Source organism: Macaca thibetana, chromosome 12 (genome assembly GCF_024542745.1).
Source record: "Macaca thibetana thibetana isolate TM-01 chromosome 12, ASM2454274v1, whole genome shotgun sequence".
In the NCBI taxonomy this organism is placed as follows: domain Eukaryota; kingdom Metazoa; phylum Chordata; class Mammalia; order Primates; family Cercopithecidae; genus Macaca; species Macaca thibetana.
The window spans coordinates 42,985,183-43,005,505 of NC_065589.1; the positions used below are offsets into that span (position 1 = coordinate 42,985,183).

Genomic DNA, 20,323 nt, shown 5'->3' on the forward strand with positions numbered 1-20,323 from the left:
AGCTACTGCGCCCAGCCTACGTCAATGTTAAATATAATTTTGGTAATTATTCTGTGGTTATATAAGAGAATGTCTTTGTTCTCAGAAAATATACTTAAATTTTTAGAGATAAGGACCATGGTGTCAGCAATTTAACCTTGAAATGGTTCCAGAAAAATTAAATTATGCTTAATTTAATTTCAATTAATGATAATATGTCCTTTTATTGACAGTAAGAACAAATCATAAAGCAAATGTGCAAAATGTTAACAGTTGGTGAATTGGGGTAAAGCGTTTACGGAACTTCTTTGTAGTGTTCTTAAAACTTTTTTATAAGTTTGAAATGACATCGAAATTAAAAGTTACAAAAATATTTGACTATAAAGTACAAATTTTAGTCATTATATATTGATGGTCTTGCAGTTTTGTTTTGTTTTTCTAATCTTAAAATTTTGTTCTAGATATTTCACATGGCCCCTCTTCTTGTTTTAGTGACAACATGAACTGTCAAAAGCTTTGAGGTCGAGCATCTTGGGAGCAAGAGTCAGATCTTACTTGTTTTTTGTCTTCCTGTTGCCAAATACAGCTCTTGATGTGTCGTTGGTTTTCATGAATTTTGTTGTTGTACTTCTTTCCCCACTTACAGAGAAAACCTCTTGTGTTGGAAGGGATTGATTTGGGGCCATGTACAAGCAAATGGACAGTGGATTACCTAAGCCAAGTTGGAGGGAAGAAAGAAGTAAAGATTCATGTTGCTGCAGTTGCACAGATGGACTTCATTAGTAAGAACTTTGTATATAGGTATTTTCTTCTGAGGTTTACTCTGGGGATACAAATAACTTTTTTAAAACTTTTAAAATATTTTTGCATTATTATACAAAGACCATATGGCATTTCATCTTTTGGCTGGTTTGATGTAATCATGGAATAGCTTACTGATTTTTAAAGAGTGGTTTTTAAAAGACAAGAATTCTGAGTTTACATAATTATACAATGACAATTTTTTATTTTATTTTTTATTTTTTTTTGAGACAGAGTTTTACTGGGCCACCCAGGCTGGAGTGCAGGTGCGTGATTTCGGCTCACTGCAACCTCTGCCTCTTGGGTTCAAGTGATACTCCTGCCTCAGCCTCCCGAGTAGCTGGGATTACAGGCACGTGCCACTATGCCCAGCTGACTTTTGTATTTTTAGTAGAGACAGGGTTTCACCATGTTGGCTGGGCTGGTCTCAAACTCTTGGCCTCAAGGCATCCACCTGCCTCAGCCTCCCAAAGTGCTGGGATTACAGGCATGAGCCACCATGCCTGGCCAACAATTTTTTAAATAGGGTATATACCCAATACCTTCTGGAGTCATGGAAGGAAGAGAAAATTTCTGTAACTAGGGTTAGATTTCATACGAAGTTGGATGTGCCGTACTCATTCAATGCTTGATTAATTAGTTGATCCTATCACATTAGTAACTGTTATATAGAATAGGAAATTCTAAAAGGCTCGTGTTTTCTTTTTCTGTCCTCTCCAGACAACCAGGACAAGCTATGTTTGGTATAATATTTCATCATCTTAGATAACTTTTAAAAATCATACTTAATTTTCCCTTTTGATAAAATAGTCTTAAGTACCTTTAATTTCTCCCATGATTGTCATTTTATGCTGTGGAATTTCTTAAAAGTAAATAAGAAATAGTCAAAAGCTGCTGATTGTCTAAAGATGAAAGTTTTAAATGCTGTCATCTTACAGATTTCATTTGCTATTTATTCCCATGAGTTTCATTTAAATTGTTAAATTAAAAACAAACAGCTTTCAAACTCTGAGCATGTGAAGTTCCCAGCAAATTCAGTCTATTGAAAAACCATGTAGTTCACAAGACTTCAATTTAGAGATGAGTTAAACAGAGCTTCTAATGTCCACAGCCATTCCTTTCTCATTAGTTTTCCAAGTTCATATAGCAGCTGCCAAAGCATTGCTCAGTTTTTAATCCTTTGAATAGTCACCATAATGGTTTTAGTTATTAATAGTCCATGAATTGAATTTAATTGCCTTAAGTTTTTCCAAGTGTAGGAACTTTTCATTTTTTATCAAATTAAAAATGCCAGAACGATGAGTGTTTTTCAGCCAGCAGTTAATGATGTTTATTTTCCAGGGAGTCCAATGCCATAACAAATGAGTACTGAAACTTCATCTTGAATTGCCTTGATGTTTTGTCATGTCTTTTTAAACTTTTCAAAACTTGTTTTTGAAGCACATACATTATGTAATAGTTCCTATCGCAGCTTCCGCCAAGCCTTTCACTAGAGCTACTAAAAAGTTGCAAGATTATTTTTTTAGTGCAACAAAAAAAATAGGTTTAGTCATTTTTAGCATTTACCAGGCAGTAGGAAAGAAGGAATGCAACCAGGCCAAAGAGAGACTAGAAAGTAAGAAACCCTGCACACACATATATATTATTATTATCACTTGAAATTGAGGTTGCTTTTATGCTTTATCAAACTTTGGAAGAGTGATACATTAACAAGTATGAACTTTTACTTCTTTCTTCTTGGTAGCGCTCATTGTTCAGAGTCAGGAGAGTATGGACAAAAGAACCTTGTGTGGTCAAAGGATATTGTTGGCATTCTTCTGATCATAGATTTTTTTTAAAAAAAGTCTCATCATGTAAGGTTTGCCACATCTTCCTGTCACATCCTGTAATTCCTGTCATCATCTTGCTCTTGTTTATTGTACTCTCATCAGTTCTGATCTTGATTTTATAAAGCAGCCTTTTCCAAACGGGGAACAAGACAGTGAAGGGCTTTTTTCTTCTTTTTTAAAGTGTTGATGACTACTTGCATGCTGCAGAAGGGTACGTTGTCATTGTTGTTAACCCCACCATCTGTCCTTTGCTGAGCACTTATTATATTCCAGGTACTGTGCCAAGCCATCTAGGTTATATTACTCATTTCAACTGCAGAACAATCTGTGAGGCAGATATTTTTAATAATAATTTCACAGATGAGGAAAGAGAGGTTAAAAATATTAAGTAACTTCTCCAGGATCACATAGCTTGAAGTGACAGAACCCAAGGTGTTTAATTTCCCTGACTCCATGGAGCCCATGATTAAGCCTTCTTTGACATTACCTTCCTTACTGGTGCCAGTCCAGACAAATGGCACTTTAATAACCAATGCCCTTCTTTTTGAAGCATGGATAGGATAGATTTTTAAAAAGCCAAAGAACTTCCCAATTTACATACCTAATTTCTCCCCCATCTGGGCTTAGTAGAAGCTATGACAGGTACCATTACCTAGGAGAGAAGGTTGCTGGTGGCATCCCAGTTCTGCTTCTCTGGGCTGAGCTACTCTGTCTGCTCTTTCAGGGTCACTATTCTGCTCTGTTTTTCTAAAAGTCTTGAAACACTTTTTTGTTCTCCCTAGTAAGAAAGCTAAGCCTGGGTAAATGCAGCAATTATAGTAGTAGCTATGGTCCAGATAAACTTCCCCACTGGCCCAGACAAAGATGCTTTGAAGAATGAAAGCAAGAAAGAATGAAGGGTATATGGTGAGGTCAGAGATGGGAATCATTGAGTAGGAGAATGCCAAGTAAATTTGTTGATATTAGTCAGACACTATATATAGTCAAAGAAATAGTACTCTGCATTGGTCTAAGTAGATGGCAGATCCCTCTTTTCTCTCCTGCAGTGCTCACTCTACATAATTACCAGCAGTGGCCTCAAGTTCAGATTGACATACAGAGCATCCACCAATCCATAACCTGGCTTCAGATTCCCTTACCTTTCTGCAGGAGGATATAAGGCAGGAAACGGCATTCTAGCAGGATAGTATCAGTGGAGTCTTTATACAAATCCAGGGACTGTTTTTTGACTCATCAAGTTACAGCTTAGTTGTAAGGGAATGAGACAATGGAGGTAGTATAGAAACAGCTGAGCTTAGGTAAAACATACGGTCCATAGAAACCAGTAGCTTGAAACACCCCATGAACTTAGCTTCTGCTTTCCTCCAAGGACCATACTCAGGAGAGTTGCACTACACATAGGAAAACCAAATCATCTGCTTCTGAACAAGTATTTGTAGTCCATTTTTAGGCCACCTAGTGCAAACATAATTCATCTATCGGATTATTTTTACAATAAACAGTGTTACCCGATATGACAACTGACATTCTACATTTATCTTTAATTTTTTTGTATTCAGCGTAATTCATGGGTTCACACCGTGTTTGTGTTTACCCAGTATGTTTCTGGGAAAACAGTGCAAGGAGAAAGTAAGCTGGCCCAAGGTCATCTTCTCATAGAGAAGGAGAAAGTATTCAACCTTTTCTTTCAACTTTCTCAGTACAGAGTTCAAGTGGGAAGATATTTAGTAGTAAGACTGAAAAGATTACAGCTTTTAATCACAAGTTTGGAGGCAGGAGTGTAGTGGGGGTAGCAGAGGAGAGGCTTTTGAGGACTCATTGTCTTGTTACCTATACCATATCATCTTCATTTACAGGGCAATACTTTTGATTCTAGAGAGTAAAGGGATAGATGCAATCTAGAGTAAGAATATCCTTCTGGCTCAAGAGTGTGATGTAAAGGAAACAAATTTTGGTTCCACAGTGTTCAGCCCTGTTCATCAGGATGGAAGGAGACAGGCATTTGGGCAGAAATTTTGAAGAATAAAAATTGGTCACTTCACTGGAATTCTCATTGAACTATTCCTCAGAAGCCTTAAAATGATAGAGGGTGGTGCAGCAGGATGAGAGCAGTGTTACTGGCTTCTGAGTTCTGTGATATGCCAAAAGGCAGGAATATGGGGGGGGGTTATCTTCATGGGACCATTTGTGTACTGTCTCTTCCAAAGTAACACTAGTAGTTTGCCCCACTTTTCACAAGATTTGTTTTGCCATGACACTTAAAAATAAGTAGCAATCAGAACCTGAAAGTCTGTATATTTACAAAGGTCATCAGATACCATAGAAACATTTTTCTGTCATAACTTGGAATAGAATATTGACCTATGGAAGGATCCATCTGTACCATAGATTTTGAAATCTTTAATTCCAAAATTTCAGACAACTTAGGTCAAGTAAACATACTGCTCAATAAGTTTTGAAAAGTTAGAATTTCATGTAATAAGTTATAATAAAAATTACAGATATTATAAAACAGGAAATTATATCCAACTCCAACAAGCCTTTATGTATAGTCATTAGATTCTTACTAGTTGATCTGTTATTATTAAGTCCAAGAATTCTTTTGTGTTTATTTCAGAACTTTACCTTTTGACCAGTTGGTCCAGAGGGCAGCTGAAGAGAAGCATAAAGAATTCTTCGTTTCAGAGGTAATTGCTTTTAACATTTTTAAAATTAGGCATTAATATCGATATACTAAATGGATTTCCTTATGAAGGAATAGTATACAAGAGCTATAGCCTTCTCTGATAGACATTCGTAAGATTTGGTTGGATGCATCATAGACTGTAGCTCTGCTATTTATTAGCTCTCAAACTTTGGCCAAATTATTTTTCTGTACTTCAGTATACTCATCTGTGAAATGGGGGAAATAATAGTACCTATTTTATAAAGTGTTTGTGAGGATTAACTAAATAAAATCAGTAAAATACTTAGCAGTGCCTGATGTGTAGAAATTACTCATTAAATGTTAGCTATTAATGTTACATCCTTTTAAAATGCTTTGGTCTGATATGTCAACTTCAAATGCTAATGGAAAACTTCATTTTCATATCTATTGACTATTAGACTGTTTCTGTATTCTTATTATCAATGTGATTTCTTTTGTGTATATTTGCTATAATATTTGTTCAGGATTAAATGCGGAAGAATTCTACTTAATTATAGTCTAGCTTTAAATAATTCAATTTAAATACCTTGAGATACGGCATCAAGGCCTTGTATATAAATATGTTTTTAAAAATTTCCTGTGTTGGCCAGGCACAGTGGCTCACGCCTGTAATCCTAGCACTTTGGGAGACCAAGGCGGGTGGATCACCTGAGATCAGGAGTTCGAGACCAGCCTGACAAACGTGGAGAAACCCCGTCTCTACTAAAAATACAAAATTAGCTGGGCGTGATGGTGCATGCCTGTAATCCCAGCTACTTGGGAGACTGAGGCAGGTGAATCGCTTGAACCCGGGTGGCAGAGGTTGTGGTGAGCTAGATCGCGCCATTGCACTCCAGCCTGGGCAACAAGAGCGTTAATTGTCTCACACACACAAAAAAAATTCACTGTGTTATTCAAAAGCACATTTTAAAAACAAATTGCTTTTGAAGCTTTGAATAAACCTGTTTTCTGCATTTGAGCCAGCTGGGCTGGGCAGTTTGGTTCCAAAAGGTGTTGCATTTTTACAGTCCTCTTGTCAGGTAATAGTTACACCAGATTACCGCTGCAATCCCCACAAACTCTGTAGGTCTGTGATTCTGTAGTATAACCAAAATGTCTTTTTAAATTGATTCCATTAGCTACACCTGAGAACTGTTTTATAACTTTATAGCCATGCTTTGAACATGTATATTCAGTTGCCCTTTGGTACTTTCCTGTCTAAGGGTAATCAGTGGTATAGATTTAAATAGCCATGAAATGTGAAGTAAAAGAAATAGACACATGGTAAAAGATTAAAGTCTAAAAATCATGGAAAGTATGTAAACAAGATCAACATGAACTGTCAGTTTGGTCCTCTAGGACGCAGATGCTGAGATGGAATTAGGAGTGCAAAAGGCTTTTTAAATAGGAGAAATACCTGTGAAAGGAAATGGGAGGAAGCAGGATTGGATAAGGGGAAGCCATGAGCTGTAGATACAGATCTGACAGTCTCTGACGGCTCATTGGAACTCCTGAGCAGACTGCCTGTGTGGCAGTCCTGCATTGGGTGGCAGTGTCTAGGTCTTTTAACAGCTTAAGTCACTGGTTGGGACTACCCCAAGAAGAGCATGACCTAGGTTCCAATCCTGAAGTGGACCTGAAGAAGTTAACAGCTGGTAGCTCTAAGCTAATCACACTCCTTGCAGTTAAGCAGTGAGTTCTTTCCTGAAGGAATTTCTGAGCAATGCACTTCTGTGTCTGCTGCATTAATTTTATTTTTTAAATCTTGAAATGTTAGAACTAGTAGAAAACCCTTAGAATTTTGAAGAACATATTTTGAAACCTATTAGCCAGTAATTTATAGAATCTATGTGATGTAGTGCTAGCTAAAAATAGAAAACACTGAGAGTTCAATTAAAACCTCAATCGTCAATTTATGTCTTAAGATAAATATGAAGCTCTTTTGAAGTTTATAATGCTCAGTGTTGGGTGAAAGAGGCAGAATTCTGAGTTTAGATTGTCCAAGTGCTTGACTTGGTATATCTCACTTCTCTTAACAGTGAATGTTTTATAATTCAAACAGTTCCCTATTTAGGTACTTGGTGAAGGATAAATAATAATTTTTGGCCACGCACAGTGGCGCATGCTTATAATCCCAGCACTCTGGGAGGCCAAGGAAGGAGGATCACTTGAGTCTAGGAGTTCGAGATCAACCTGGACAACATAGCGAGTCTCCTTCTCTACAAATAGTAAAAATAATTAGCTGAACGTCCCAGCTACTTGGGAGGCTGAGGCAGGAGGATTGCCTGAGCCCAGGAGGTTGAGGCTGCAGTGGGTGTGATCGCATCACCGCACTCCAGCCTGGGTGACAGAATGAGACCCTGTCTCAAAACAATTAATTAATTAAAAAAAATTAAATCATGATTTTTTTAAACGATCAGTTTAAGTTTACTGCAATAAAATTATATTTTTCTAATTCATACAAGAGCTGAATCTTAAGCATTTGGCTTGAGAATTGATAGGCAGGGATAGGCTTAGCTTGATAAAATGCAGCGTTCTCAAGTTTAAAAAAATATATTATTAAAAGCATAAGGTATCTGTTACTGTACAGTTGTATTATATTTACTAAGTATTAAGACACTATTAAAATAAGAGTCTAAATAATTTGGAATGTAAAGACTAAATCATTGTAGCTTTAGAGATGGTATGTATATGTTGCCTTTGGAATTTATTCTCCTTATTGTTTTTTGGATCCAGTCACTATCATGAGCAACATATTAAAGACATTTCTTCATATGGCCACCAGAGAGCATTAGTAGAAAGGGTAAGAAAATTGAAGTTTTTTTTTTTTTCTTTTTTGAAACAAGGTCTTGCTCTGTCAGCCAAGCTGGAGTGTAGTATCATGATCATAGCTCACTGCAGCCTCAGCCTCCCAAGTAGCTGGGACTACAGGCACGCACCACCATGCCCAGCTAATTTTTTGTATTTTTTTGTAGGTGGTGTCTCACTCCAATGTCCAATCTGGTCTTGAGCTCTTGGACTTAAGCTATCTTCCTGCCCTGGCCTCCCAGAGTGCTAGGATTACGGTTGTGACCCCTCGCGCCCAGCGATAATTGAATTTTTTAGAAAACTACTTAACTGGGTCAGATTTTAAGACTTGTTTCCTTCTTTACTTCCTAATATTTTTGAAGTGAAGGTGTTTTATTTTTTTTCATAGTTCTCAGTACATAATTATTTTTTTACTTTTAATTATTATGAATACATGATAGCTGTACGTATCCTAGTATTTTTACATTTAAAAAGGTAAAATATTGCTGATGTTATTTTTCTTTGGGATGTTTAAGGATGAGAAATACTACTTACGGTCACTTGGAGAAGACCCTAGAAAGGTAAGAATTCTAAATGTAAAACAGTTCCCTAAAATCTAAATGGTCGTATATATGTTAACTGGCAACACTGTAATTTTTATACTTACTGCCTGACATATTCCCTGTTCTGTCCTTTTCCATTCTTTTCCCAGTGTTTTGTGCCCCTGAATAAGAAGTAAGATGATTAAAAATTGATTACTTAGTATTCAGGTAGGCCTGTAGAATCTTAGTGTTTATAGTCATCTAATCTCTATATAATAAGAAATCTCTTCTACTGTATATTTTATGTGTGGCGACTCAGTTAATAAAATATTAATTTGAAATAATTATTAGAATCCTCTATAAGTTTTAACATGTATTCAGAGTCAAATTAGTATGGCTGCCATATTAAGGAGTAGTCCCTAAAATGATCAAATAAGATTATTTTTTCCATTTATGTCACCATTTAGTTGTTTACCCTCTCTTTTAGTCCCCTCCCTCAGTAGAATTCACAGGTTTTGTGTAGGTGATGACTAGTAATGTTAGTTCAAGGTGTTGACTCCCGAATATTAGAGTGAATGACAATTGTGTAATTCTTGCTTAAAGTAGAAAGAACCTTTCTATTATTGAAGCATATTGAGCTTAACAGTAGTGATACTATTAAATCTGCAATCTTGTTACACAGCCTTGTATTTTTTCATTTGAAAGATCATATATCGGCCAGGCAAGGCGGCCTCATGCCTGTAAACCCAGCCCTTTGGGAGGCTGAGGCGGGTGGATCACCTGGGGTCAGGAGTTCGAAACCAGCCTGGCCAACATGGGAAATCCTGTTTCCACTAAAAATACAAAAATTAGCTGGGTGTGGTAGGAGGTGCCTATAATCTCATCTACTTGTGGGGGAGAGAGAGAGAGAGAGAGAGATCCTGTATTGGCACATGGTCACATCATAGTATTTTAAAGCAGTGAACAAAGTTTGCTTGCCCCAGTCTGCCTTAATATCATAGGGTCTAATGTGATGTTTTCTTTTTATGTTTCTGTAAATGCAGGATGTTGCAGATATCAGAAAGCAGTTTCCTTTGTTGAAAGAAGATATTAAGTTTCCAGAATTCTTCAAAGAGGAACAATTCTTTTCCAGTGTTTTTCGAATTAGTTCACCAGGATTACAACTATGGACTCATTATGATGTATGCTACATAAATGAGAAATTTAAAGCTACAATAGATCTTTTGCATTATAGATTTAACAGTCAGTTTCAACTTCCTATAGGTTATCCTAAAGATCTGTGTAATTCACTGAAACATGACTTTTGAAAATAGGTGCTGTGCATAGCAGTGATAGAGGAATGAATTATTTTGCTAATGGCAAAATAATTGGTTCCTCACATTTGTATTTCCCTGTGGTCCTATTCTTGATTCATCATCATATATATACCAAGTTTTATGAAGTGATTTTTTTTTCCATGTGAAAAATGGCCACCAGATAATGGGGGAAACTATTGGAAAAAGCGGTAAGCTTGTAATATGAGGAGGTATAAATGATACACATGACTCTGGCCACCCAGAGATCCATAACTCTCTGGGTCATCCAGAGTTATGTTATTCAGGAAAAAGGCTGGAGCTTGTTGAGTCATTACCAATTGTAAGAATTTGGGGATGTCTGAAGATCTTAGGATATATATATAATAAAACACCTTCACTTCAAAAATATTAGGAAGTAAAGAAGGAAACAAGTCTTAACAAGTCTTATATATATATGCCTTGAGAATATCAAATATCTGCTGTATTTGTAGGGCAGCAAAAATGTGTACAATATTGATATTGATCAGCCGGGTGCGGTGGCTCATGCCTGTAATTCCATCACTTTGGGAGACCAAGGCGGGCAGATTACGAGGTCAGATCGAGACCATCCTGCTAACACGGTGAAACCCCGTCTCTACTAAAAATTTTAAAAATTAGCTGGGCGTCGTGGCGGGCATCTGTGGTCCCACTTACTCCGGGGGCTGAGGCAGGAGAATGGCGTGAATCCAGGAGGTGGAGCTTGCAGTGAGCCGATGGCGCCATTGCACTCCAGCCTGGGCGACAGAGTGAGATTCTGTCTCCAAAAAAAAAATTTTGATCTTGATTATTTGTGGTGTTATTTTGTTTGCTTAAGTTTATATACACATCTATAAGCATTTTAAAAACATTAAAAATACTAGTATGGTATATAGTTTGGTGTTGGGAAGTAGAGAAACTTAAGGAAGGTAAAGGAATATCTAACAAGTTTCCAAAGAAAAAAAAATTTTAAGTTATAAATCACACTATAACATTTTATACATGTGTTTTATAATTAAGTTGAGACCCTCTTGGGAGGATTTTACCACAGTCAGTAAATCTGTAATTAAATGAAATAGACATAAACTCTTAGCATATTTTGCAGTTTTATATGAATAATATGAGAAAATCATGTGGTAATACATTTTAACTATATTCTATGATGATGATGATGCTGATGATGATGATGATTGTTGTTTTTTGAGACAGAGTCTTGCTCTTTCACCCAGGCTGGAGCGCAGTGGCACGATCCCAGCTCACTGCAACCAGTCCCTTGCAGGTTCAAGCCATTCTCATATCTCAGCTACCTGGATAGCTAGGATTACAGGCATGCACAACCACACCCGTCTAATTTTATTTATTTTTAGTATAGATGGGGTTTTGCGATGTTGGCCAGGCTGGTCTCGAACTCCTGACTTCAAGTTATCCGCCCACTTCGACCTCCCAAAGTACTAGGATTACAGGCGTGAGCCACCACACCCAGCCTCTATGATTATGTTTTAAATTTTGAGTAGTATCCTTTTACATAAATTATAGTAGAATATAATATATAAAGGTTTTATTATAAAATTAAGTCAGAGGAACGCTAAGTAAAGGGTTAGTACTAAAAGGAAGAATGCTTAGGTAGAAGTAAAAAATCATGAATATATCTTGCTTAGTGTTTATCTTAAATCCTTAGCTGAGAATTATGTGGCTCTGCCTTTAACATTTTTTCACAATCTGTACCAAGAAAGTATACCATTACATTCATGGGAAAAGATTGCTCCAATAATAAATATATTAAGAAAATCTGTCATAAATCATACTGTTTGCAGAAAAGAAAAAAAAGAAAATCTGTGAGATTATATTCCTATAGAAATAATTTGAAAATCAAGATACCTGTAATGAAATTATGGATGAACATATGTAAAGAGTGTAGCAGTGGTTGCAGCAGTACCTTGTATTTTCCTAGCATCTGATTTTTCTAAGTGCTTTTACTCTGTTGTCTAATTTTGGGCTGATAGCATTGCTTAACAGATAGTAAATATTCACCAAGGGGAGCCTTAAATAGGCTTAACTATGCTGTCAGTTAATAGTGAGGCAAAGGCAAATCGTTTTCTGACTCCACATTTTCTAATTTGCCAAGTCTTCCCATTTTAGGGCAGTACTCCAGAAATGTCTTTAAGGCCCAGTTGTTTATAGAATACAAATGTTTTTATTGTTAGGTAACTGTAAGAGTTAAGTAAAATAAGTCAAGTCTCATTAAAGGATCGGGTTTGCAGTTAAAGTTTAGAATGCCATTGGTTCTATTTATTTGAATTTTAGATAATGATTACCCATAAGCTTTTATTGGTCTTCAGGTAATGGATAATTTGTTAATACAAGTGACAGGAAAAAAGCGTGTTGTACTCTTCAGTCCTCGAGATGCCCAGTATTTATATTTAAAAGGTATGGGATTTTTCTTTAAGTTTATATTTCTGAAGTCTGTTCAGTTACTCTTTTTGAGAAATCTCTTGATTCTTATAGGAAAAGAACACTTTAGGACTTAATTGTAATTGTATTTGTGTATATATGTAATAACAGGTTCAAATTTGACATTATCTTAATTATATTACATGGGTATCGTCATCAGAATTAAAGAGTGAGTCATTGAAAATTGTCTTAGGTGTCAGTAGCATAGTAATTCTCACAGTGTGGGTACAGTAAGTAACTGGATAGAAAAGAATAAATTTTCAAATTTATATTTGTGATTACTTTTTTTAAAATGCTAACTTTGCTGAATCTATATTATCCCTTTTTGGAATTTTTTAGGTACTAAATCAGAAGTACTGAATATAGATAACCCAGACTTGGCTAAATATCCACTTTTTTCCAAGGCTAGAAGATATGAATGTTCCCTTGAAGCTGGTGATGTATTATTCATTCCTGGTAAGATTTCTAGACCTCACTAATGTGCTATTTATAAAATGTGTACTCTGTCACTCATCCTTCATGTGATTTTTTTTTTTTTTTTTTTTTTTTTTAGTACAAACATATATTTGTTATATGTATCTGGTCCTATACGAGATGATTTTTTGACAAAACTCTGTGTGTGTGTGTGTGTGTGTGTGTGTTTAAAGCAGGCCTAGGCAAACTTATAAAACAGTCCTTGCACTTTTGGCCTATAAATTAACAGGTCTTGCACTTTTGGCCTCAAGCAATCCTCCCACCCTGAACTTTGGGAGGCTAAGGTGGGAGGATTGCTTGAGGCCAAAAGTGCAAGACCAGCATGGGCAACATAGCGAGACCCTGTCTCTACAAATATAAATAAATAAATTTAGTCAGGCATGGTGGTGTGCATCTGTAAGTCCCAGCTGCTCAGGAGGCTGAGGCAGAAGGATCTCTTGGGCCCAGGAGGTTGAGGTTGAGGAGGTTGATGCCATGGCATCATGGAATCACTATACTCCACCCTGAGCAACAGAACAAGACCCTGTGTCTAAATAAACTAAATTAACAGTCTTGCTTTCAAGGGCAACCTATAAAAATAATACTATACTCTAAACTATTTTACTAAGTGACATCAAGTAAGACACTTTTTTTATGGCTTTTTTTTATTATTATTATTATTTTCCAGGTAAGACACTTTATATCTGGGAAAACATTATACTGGTTGGTTTAAAAAAAATTTTTTTAAAATAATATTATACTCTATTTTATTAAATGACATCAAGTAAGACACTTTATATCTGGGAAAAGCTTATACTGATTGGTTTTGTAAATTATTTTATTTTTAAAATATTTCTGTATTTTAGAACTTTGTCACTTAAATATTTACAAAAAAAAAGATAAATATCTTTCAAGGCCAAAACAGATGAAAGATTTCATTAAATATTAAAATGTTATAATCTCAACACCTGTAGTATCATTTGTGTACATTATTTTTCTATACAGTCTGGATTTGTGTCACTTAATTTCCTTGTTCAATTAATAGGCATTAGTTTGAAAGTCCATAAAGTTCAACACAACAAGGTAATTAACATCTGTAATTAGTACTTAAAAGTGAACTCTTGAAGATTATAAAAGTCGTAATTAAAATTAAAGGGATATGTTAACAAATTCTATTTATAATTATAGTTCCATATTTAAATTAATATATTAAGAATCATTAATACTTCTTTTCATTGATAAAAATATTATTAATAAAGATAGATATTTGATTATTTCATTTGAGACTAGATAAATTCCTTGAAGACAAAGAACTATGTTTTGTTCATCTTTGTCTTCCCCAAAATGGCCTGATATAATATAATGGTTTTCATATAATCATTTATAAAAATTTGATTGACTTTTTATTCTTATTTTCATTGAAAGCAACCCATGTATTAGTCTTCAAATCCATTGCCATCTTTTAAATTTACATTTTTGGTTTTTGTATCTCGGGAGCATGATTAAGGTCTATGTAGTTTTCCCTTATTCTTCATACAATTGTTTTAAGAAAAAAAAAAATAGAAATACTGAACATTTGCATATATTTTTAAACAAAAGCAAAATTCCTATCTTTGGGTTTAAATTCAACTGAATGGTTAGCATTTTCTTCCTATTATATTGAATAAGGGAAAAAAAAATTCTGAAAGAAAGTGTAGTTAAGATTAAAACCATGTTTGAAAATTAGTTTTCCAAATAAAATATGTTAAGCTTTTGTTTTTCCTTAAACACTCTTAGAATAAGTTTCTAAAATTTAAATCTCCCTTTCACAGGATTAAAAGGGTTTTTTCGTGATTAGTGTTCCATCTTTGTTATATTGTGGTATTGCTTTAGTATTCCTCCAGCACCTATATTCTGAAAATGTTTAGATTCACTTGAAAATAAAGTAGTAAACTTCCCAGTAAAAGGAAAAAAATTAATTAGGTATATAATAAAGTTTACTCATCATTTCCACCACCAAAATATTTGCTATAGTGTTGTATACTATTTATAAAGGAGCTGAAGGAAATATAAGACGATTATAATTGCATTCAAAATATAAAACGAGGAGGCTATAATGAATACGAATGTAAGCAAGTTAGAAAACCAAATTGCAGCTTGAACAGGAAGTCTTTAGGGACAAAAGTATTATAATGAATCAGAAAAGGTCAAAGATACTCCTCAAGTAATTGAAATGTTCTGTGTACCAAAAAATAAACACTTTGATGTGGTTCCATGACTCAGGAAGTATAAACAAGTAAAACACAGCCCTAGATTAGAGAACTGCAAAACAAATATATCTTTATTATGTCTTTCAAGTTTAAAGGAAAAATTGCTATTTCTAAAGGTTTTAAAAGTAAGGGTTGTGCTATTGACACTTTAAATTTGTTGGCAATTCATAAAAGTTAAAATGATTCTGTTAAAAGCCTGGAGTGTGCTAACGAAGGGATCTGGTTACAAGAATTATTTCTTACATTGGCTATATGCAATTCGTGATATTTCACTGACATTTTGGGTTTTTTTTAAACTGTAGGTTTTATTTTTAACTTGTTTTTTAAACTTTCTCCAGCTTTATGGTTCCATAATGTAATTTCTGAAGAGTTTGGAGTGGGAGTGAATATCTTTTGGAAGCACCTTCCATCTGAATGCTATGATAAGACAGATACCTATGGAAACAAAGATCCTACAGCAGCATCAAGAGCTGCACAAATTTTGGACAGAGCCTTGAAAACACTGGCCGAATTACCAGAGGAATATAGGGACTTCTATGCACGACGAATGGTCCTACACATTCAAGACAAAGCCTACAGCAAGAACTCTGAGTAAATAATGAAGTGAATGCAATGTACATCAACACTTTAGTAAGGTATAACGATATAAATTATTTTGTTAAAATAGGAAAGATACATCAGATTTACAGATTATGTAAGTATGAAGGGGTATTTGTGTGCATTCTACTTGATACAGATTGTTATAATTAAAGAATGCTATGCTCGGACCACTATTTAACATTCAGATGCTGACCACTAAAAGTCCAACTTAAAATGACTTAAAAACAGTAAGAAAATATATTGAATCACAATACATGAAATCTATTGACAGAATGGGCTGCAGTGTTTCTGATCCAGTGATTCAGTAATGTCATCAAGAACCTTGGGAGCCCGTCTCCACACCCCACCCCCTTTTCAACCACAACATTGGCATCATCCTAAGGCTGGCTACCCTCGTGGTCATGGGATGATTGCCAGTAGCAGTTGGAGCCTTGTGCATCTTCATTTACATGCAGCGGAAGAGTCAGGCTGGATTCCAGGGGCCCCGTCCTAATATGAGAAAGCTTTCCCAGAATTCATTTTCCATATCCTTAGGTCTCATTGCTCTAAAGTAACTTAGACCTGTCCATCCCTAAGCCAGTCACTGGCAAAGAGTCTGGAATAACCTTTACGGCAGTCAGGTCCACTGGAGCTGAGAGTAGAAGTGGAGACCACATGAGGGATATATGGGGGCAGAAAGGATAGTTTTTTAAAAAATCTTGGTTCTGATAGGAAAAACATGAGCAACCAACAATATTTATTACATTTGCCTAGAAGCAGAATTTTTTGAGGAACTTTAAAAAATGTACAGATACCTAGGTCCCAACTTTGTAGACGGATTCGTGTTTGGGATTTGGTATAGGAACTTAGTAGACCTCATAGGGTGTTTTGATGCATAATCAGAGCTGAGATCGACTGAACTTGATGATAGTGACTTGGATTATTAGTTTTGTGATTAGTCCAAAACAAATGTTTAATCTGATCTTGACTTTTCTTGCCACCCAGTATGTCAGGTCTGTCTTTTTTTTGGTTTTCAAGTGTTAGAAAATAAATGTTTTAATTTATACTTATGTCTAAACCTTAGCCTAATTAAAGATTTCCCAACTTTTTTCTCCACTTATCCCTTTTTTAAAAGAAAAAATTACTTAAAGAATGAATAAATGAGATCCTAAAAGTGTTGTCATTGAAGACAGTGAGCCATTGTGTGTGGATCTCTGCTTTTTTTTGTACCTAGTAATTATATTGCAGTGTCATTGAAGACCAGATAATCTTCGCTGAACATAAATGTGTTCATCTAAAGCAATCTCTTAGTACATCAATTTGGTGCATTTTAATTAGAGAAAATCATTTTCTCTATTGAAGAGAATCCATCCACTCATGTCCTATAAATTATAGTAAATAAGAAAGGAAAAGCATATAAAACATTCTGAATTTCCTAGGTGTCTTTGGAAACAGGTCAAGTTACTCAGGTGAATAAAAGTGAAAAAAGTCTTGTCAGAAAAGGAGTGATTATATTAGGCAAATTTAATTACCACATTTTGATCTTCATTAAGCAAAGCAAAGAACTTCTTTAATGATTCCTTGTCCTTCAGTAAGGAAAAAGACAAAACTCTCCTTAGTTTACACAGTATTTATGGTTTTTAATAAATCTTGTTTTTATCTTAACCAGCAAGATAATTGATACAAAGTATAAATCCAGTCATGTAGAAAACTTGGAAGTATCAATAAAACAGTCTGTGCACTGAATATTCATCTTAATTGATTGTTTAATGGAGAAGCAAACTGTATGACCTGAGACAAAATAACATTTATCTATGAACCTTATTTTCCTCATCTTTAAAACAGAACTACAAAAATGCAGATAGATAGTTCAAGGGCAGGCACATAGTTGATGACTGGTGCTAGTTCTTCTATTTAATTATATTCTTTCTTTGCTGAGAGATTTGAGGTAGCTCTTGTTGCAGTATTAATTTTTATTTAGAAAGTTAGAGAACTTTCCTTTGGGATGTTTTAAAATTATTTCCCTGGTCATAATTTTTAATATTAGGGTCTGTTTATTTCAAATACAAAATAATCTTTTTTTCCTACTGGGTTAACCAAATGAGATGTTTGTTTTTAACGTATAAAATATTATACAGTGTATGTTAGCGCAACTTCTCAGGATTTCTGAATCTTAGAACTTTTTTATTGAAAGAGATCTTAGAAGCCATCTAACCAACCCAGATTGCTTAATGATTGTCTGGGCTCACATAGCTATGGGTGATAGAAACTGGGATTAGTTGTGAGCAGTAACTCTCCATTCTTTCTCCCTAATGTGCAGCACCTCTCCAGTACTTCTGAATAGATTACACAGCTTTTCTTTGACTAGTCTGGGGACTTGACCTGATGCAAAATGGAATTTTTTTCCTCTGCCAACAAAATTTCTCACAGCACTGCTTGCTACACAGACAAGATTCAAAATAAAAGTAATGATGGGTCAGGTGCGGTGGCTCATGCCTGTGTAATCCCAGCACTTTGGGAGGCCAAGGCCGGCAGATCACGAGGTCAGGAGATCAAGACCATCCTGGCCAACATGGTGAAACTCCATCTCTAATAATAATACAAGAATTAAATATGTTACATGAAAAACATATTTGAAACTGTACTGTCATTTGTGTAAAACAAGGTACGTGGTGTGTGAACACCTTATTTGCATATGCATATAATTATCTCTAAGGATGCACAAGAAACCAGTGATAGTTACGCCTCTAAGAAGAGGTTCAACTAGGTGGGCCGATTGGAATCTGCAGTTTTGTATTATTTGGACTTTTGTTTACATTATCCTTTCAAAATACGTTGTAAAAACACTATATGCATTGAGGTGGGCGCATCATCTGAACTCGAGTTCGAGACCAGCCTGGGCAATGTGGCGAATCTTTGTCTCTACTAAAAATACAAAAAATTAGCCGGGTGTGGTTGTGTGCGCCTGTAGTCCCAGCTACTCAGGAGGCTAAGATAGGAGGATCACTTGAGCGTGGGAGGTGCAGGTTGCAGTGAGCTGGAATTGTGCTACTGCACTCCAGCGTGGGTGACAGAGTAAGACCCTGTCTCAAAAAAAAAAAAAAAGAAGACTATATGCAGAGCTGGGAGTGGTGGTCCACACCTGTAGTCCCAGCAACTTGGGAGGCTGAGGCAGGAGGAGCACTTGAAACCAGGAGTTCAAGTTCTTCTGTCTCAAAACAAAACTTAGCAGAGTATAATTATTAGCATTTCCATAATATTATTTGTCTTGGTATTTGAATACATTAGAATTCTATTTGTTCTGTAATTAATTTCTAACTCACTTTGATGAAATACCAAGTCAAAGGAAACAAAGTCAACAAAACTTACTTTGTATCCTTCATCCTTTTGAACAGCAGCTATGTGAACATTTGGAAAGAACCTTAGTAAGGCGGCTTTTCTATCACCTATAAAAAGTTGCCAACAGACATCAAAGGAGTTGACAAAAAAAAAAAAAAATGCAGGAAGCTGGAAGGCAGGCCTGGATGGAATTGGAACTGTGCTGCTGTGACTCCTTTCCCCAGTGCTAAAAAATAGATGTAGTCAGGAGGAACTAACATAGATTGGCAGTCACCCATGCATCTCTGGTGTTACCTTAGTCTTGTTTCAAGCATACAAGCCACAAGTTTTTGGGTGTCTTAAACATACCTAAGTTGTAGTCCTCTCTTTTTTTTTAACTATAACTTCTAGGGTACATGTGCACAACATGCAGGTTTGTTACATATGTATACATGTGCCATTTTGGTGTGCTGTACCCGTTAACTTGTCATTTACATTAGGTGTATCTCCTAATGCTATCCCTACCCCCTCTGCCCACCCCACGACAGGCCCCAGTGTGTGATGTAGTCTTTTTAAGTTCCATTAAACAGGATACTAAAATGACCTTTTTTGGTGACTCTGCCTGGCTCTACCACTAACTGGCTTAAAAGCTGCTGGGTCTCTGCCTTTGTAAAGAGCACATGAGTTTACAGATGAGGTCTGTCTATATCTCCTCTTATGTTTGTTTCTCTTAAAGACCTTCAAGTGAAATAAAACAAAATAGCTCTTTTATGAATACTACCTTTTGTTTTGTATTTTACCTCATAAGCTTTAATGTATTAAAAACATTTCTATACCAACATGCTGGGACTTTGTATTGTCTGTCCTATATCCTTATTGCCTACCCTCCTTGACCTTGGTGGTTACTTAGATTACATGAATGAAATGAAAAATAGATTACACCATACCCTAACCAAGTCTTGTAAGAAGCTAAAGGACTACAGAACTACAGATCACTGAGATGATTAGCACCAAAAGGAGAAAAGGATGAACTTGTTAGAGGTTTTGTTCTCTATGAAATCCAATAAAAGAAGTGGATATAGTGCAAATTTTTATGGTGCAATTTTAAAGGGAGAAGATATGTATTTGTACAAAAAAGGTTCAAAGTTGCTCATTTGAAAAGACATGGAGGATAATGAAAAGACATAGGAGTAAGTCCTCACTTAATGTGCACAAGTTCTTAAGAAACTGTGACTTTAAACAAAAGGACAAACAGCAGGTCCTCAACATTTTGTTCATTGTCATCTAGTTAAAACAATGAGAAAAAAAATTAGTTTTGTTATATTGCTTCAAGTCCCAG

The 20,323-nt window shown here is 35.5% G+C and overlaps 2 protein-coding genes across 5 annotated transcripts in view; one reads left to right on the plus strand and one right to left on the minus strand.

The window, feature by feature from the left end:
* SPATS2L (spermatogenesis associated serine rich 2 like) overlaps positions 1-20,323 on the minus strand; it is a 1,108,221-nt gene that overhangs the window by 527,872 nt on the left and 560,026 nt on the right. The window lies entirely within an intron of this gene.
* TYW5 (tRNA-yW synthesizing protein 5) overlaps positions 1-20,323 on the plus strand; it is a 28,648-nt gene that overhangs the window by 6,475 nt on the left and 1,850 nt on the right. Inside the window, exons 2-9 of one of the 4 annotated variants that reach the window (XM_050750730.1) lie at positions 626-761; positions 5,227-5,296; positions 8,032-8,098; positions 8,619-8,663; positions 9,668-9,805; positions 12,274-12,361; positions 12,725-12,841; positions 15,426-16,744. In XM_050750730.1, the coding sequence (XP_050606687.1) occupies positions 626-761; positions 5,227-5,296; positions 8,032-8,098; positions 8,619-8,663; positions 9,668-9,805; positions 12,274-12,361; positions 12,725-12,841; positions 15,426-15,682 (918 nt within the window). In that variant the 3' untranslated portion in view covers positions 15,683-16,744. Of the gene's footprint in view, positions 1-625; positions 781-5,226; positions 5,297-8,031; positions 8,099-8,618; positions 8,664-9,667; positions 9,806-12,273; positions 12,362-12,724; positions 12,842-15,425; positions 16,745-20,323 lie in introns of those variants that run through there. The other 3 variants (XM_050750731.1, XM_050750733.1, XM_050750732.1) reach the window with 3 other exon arrangements.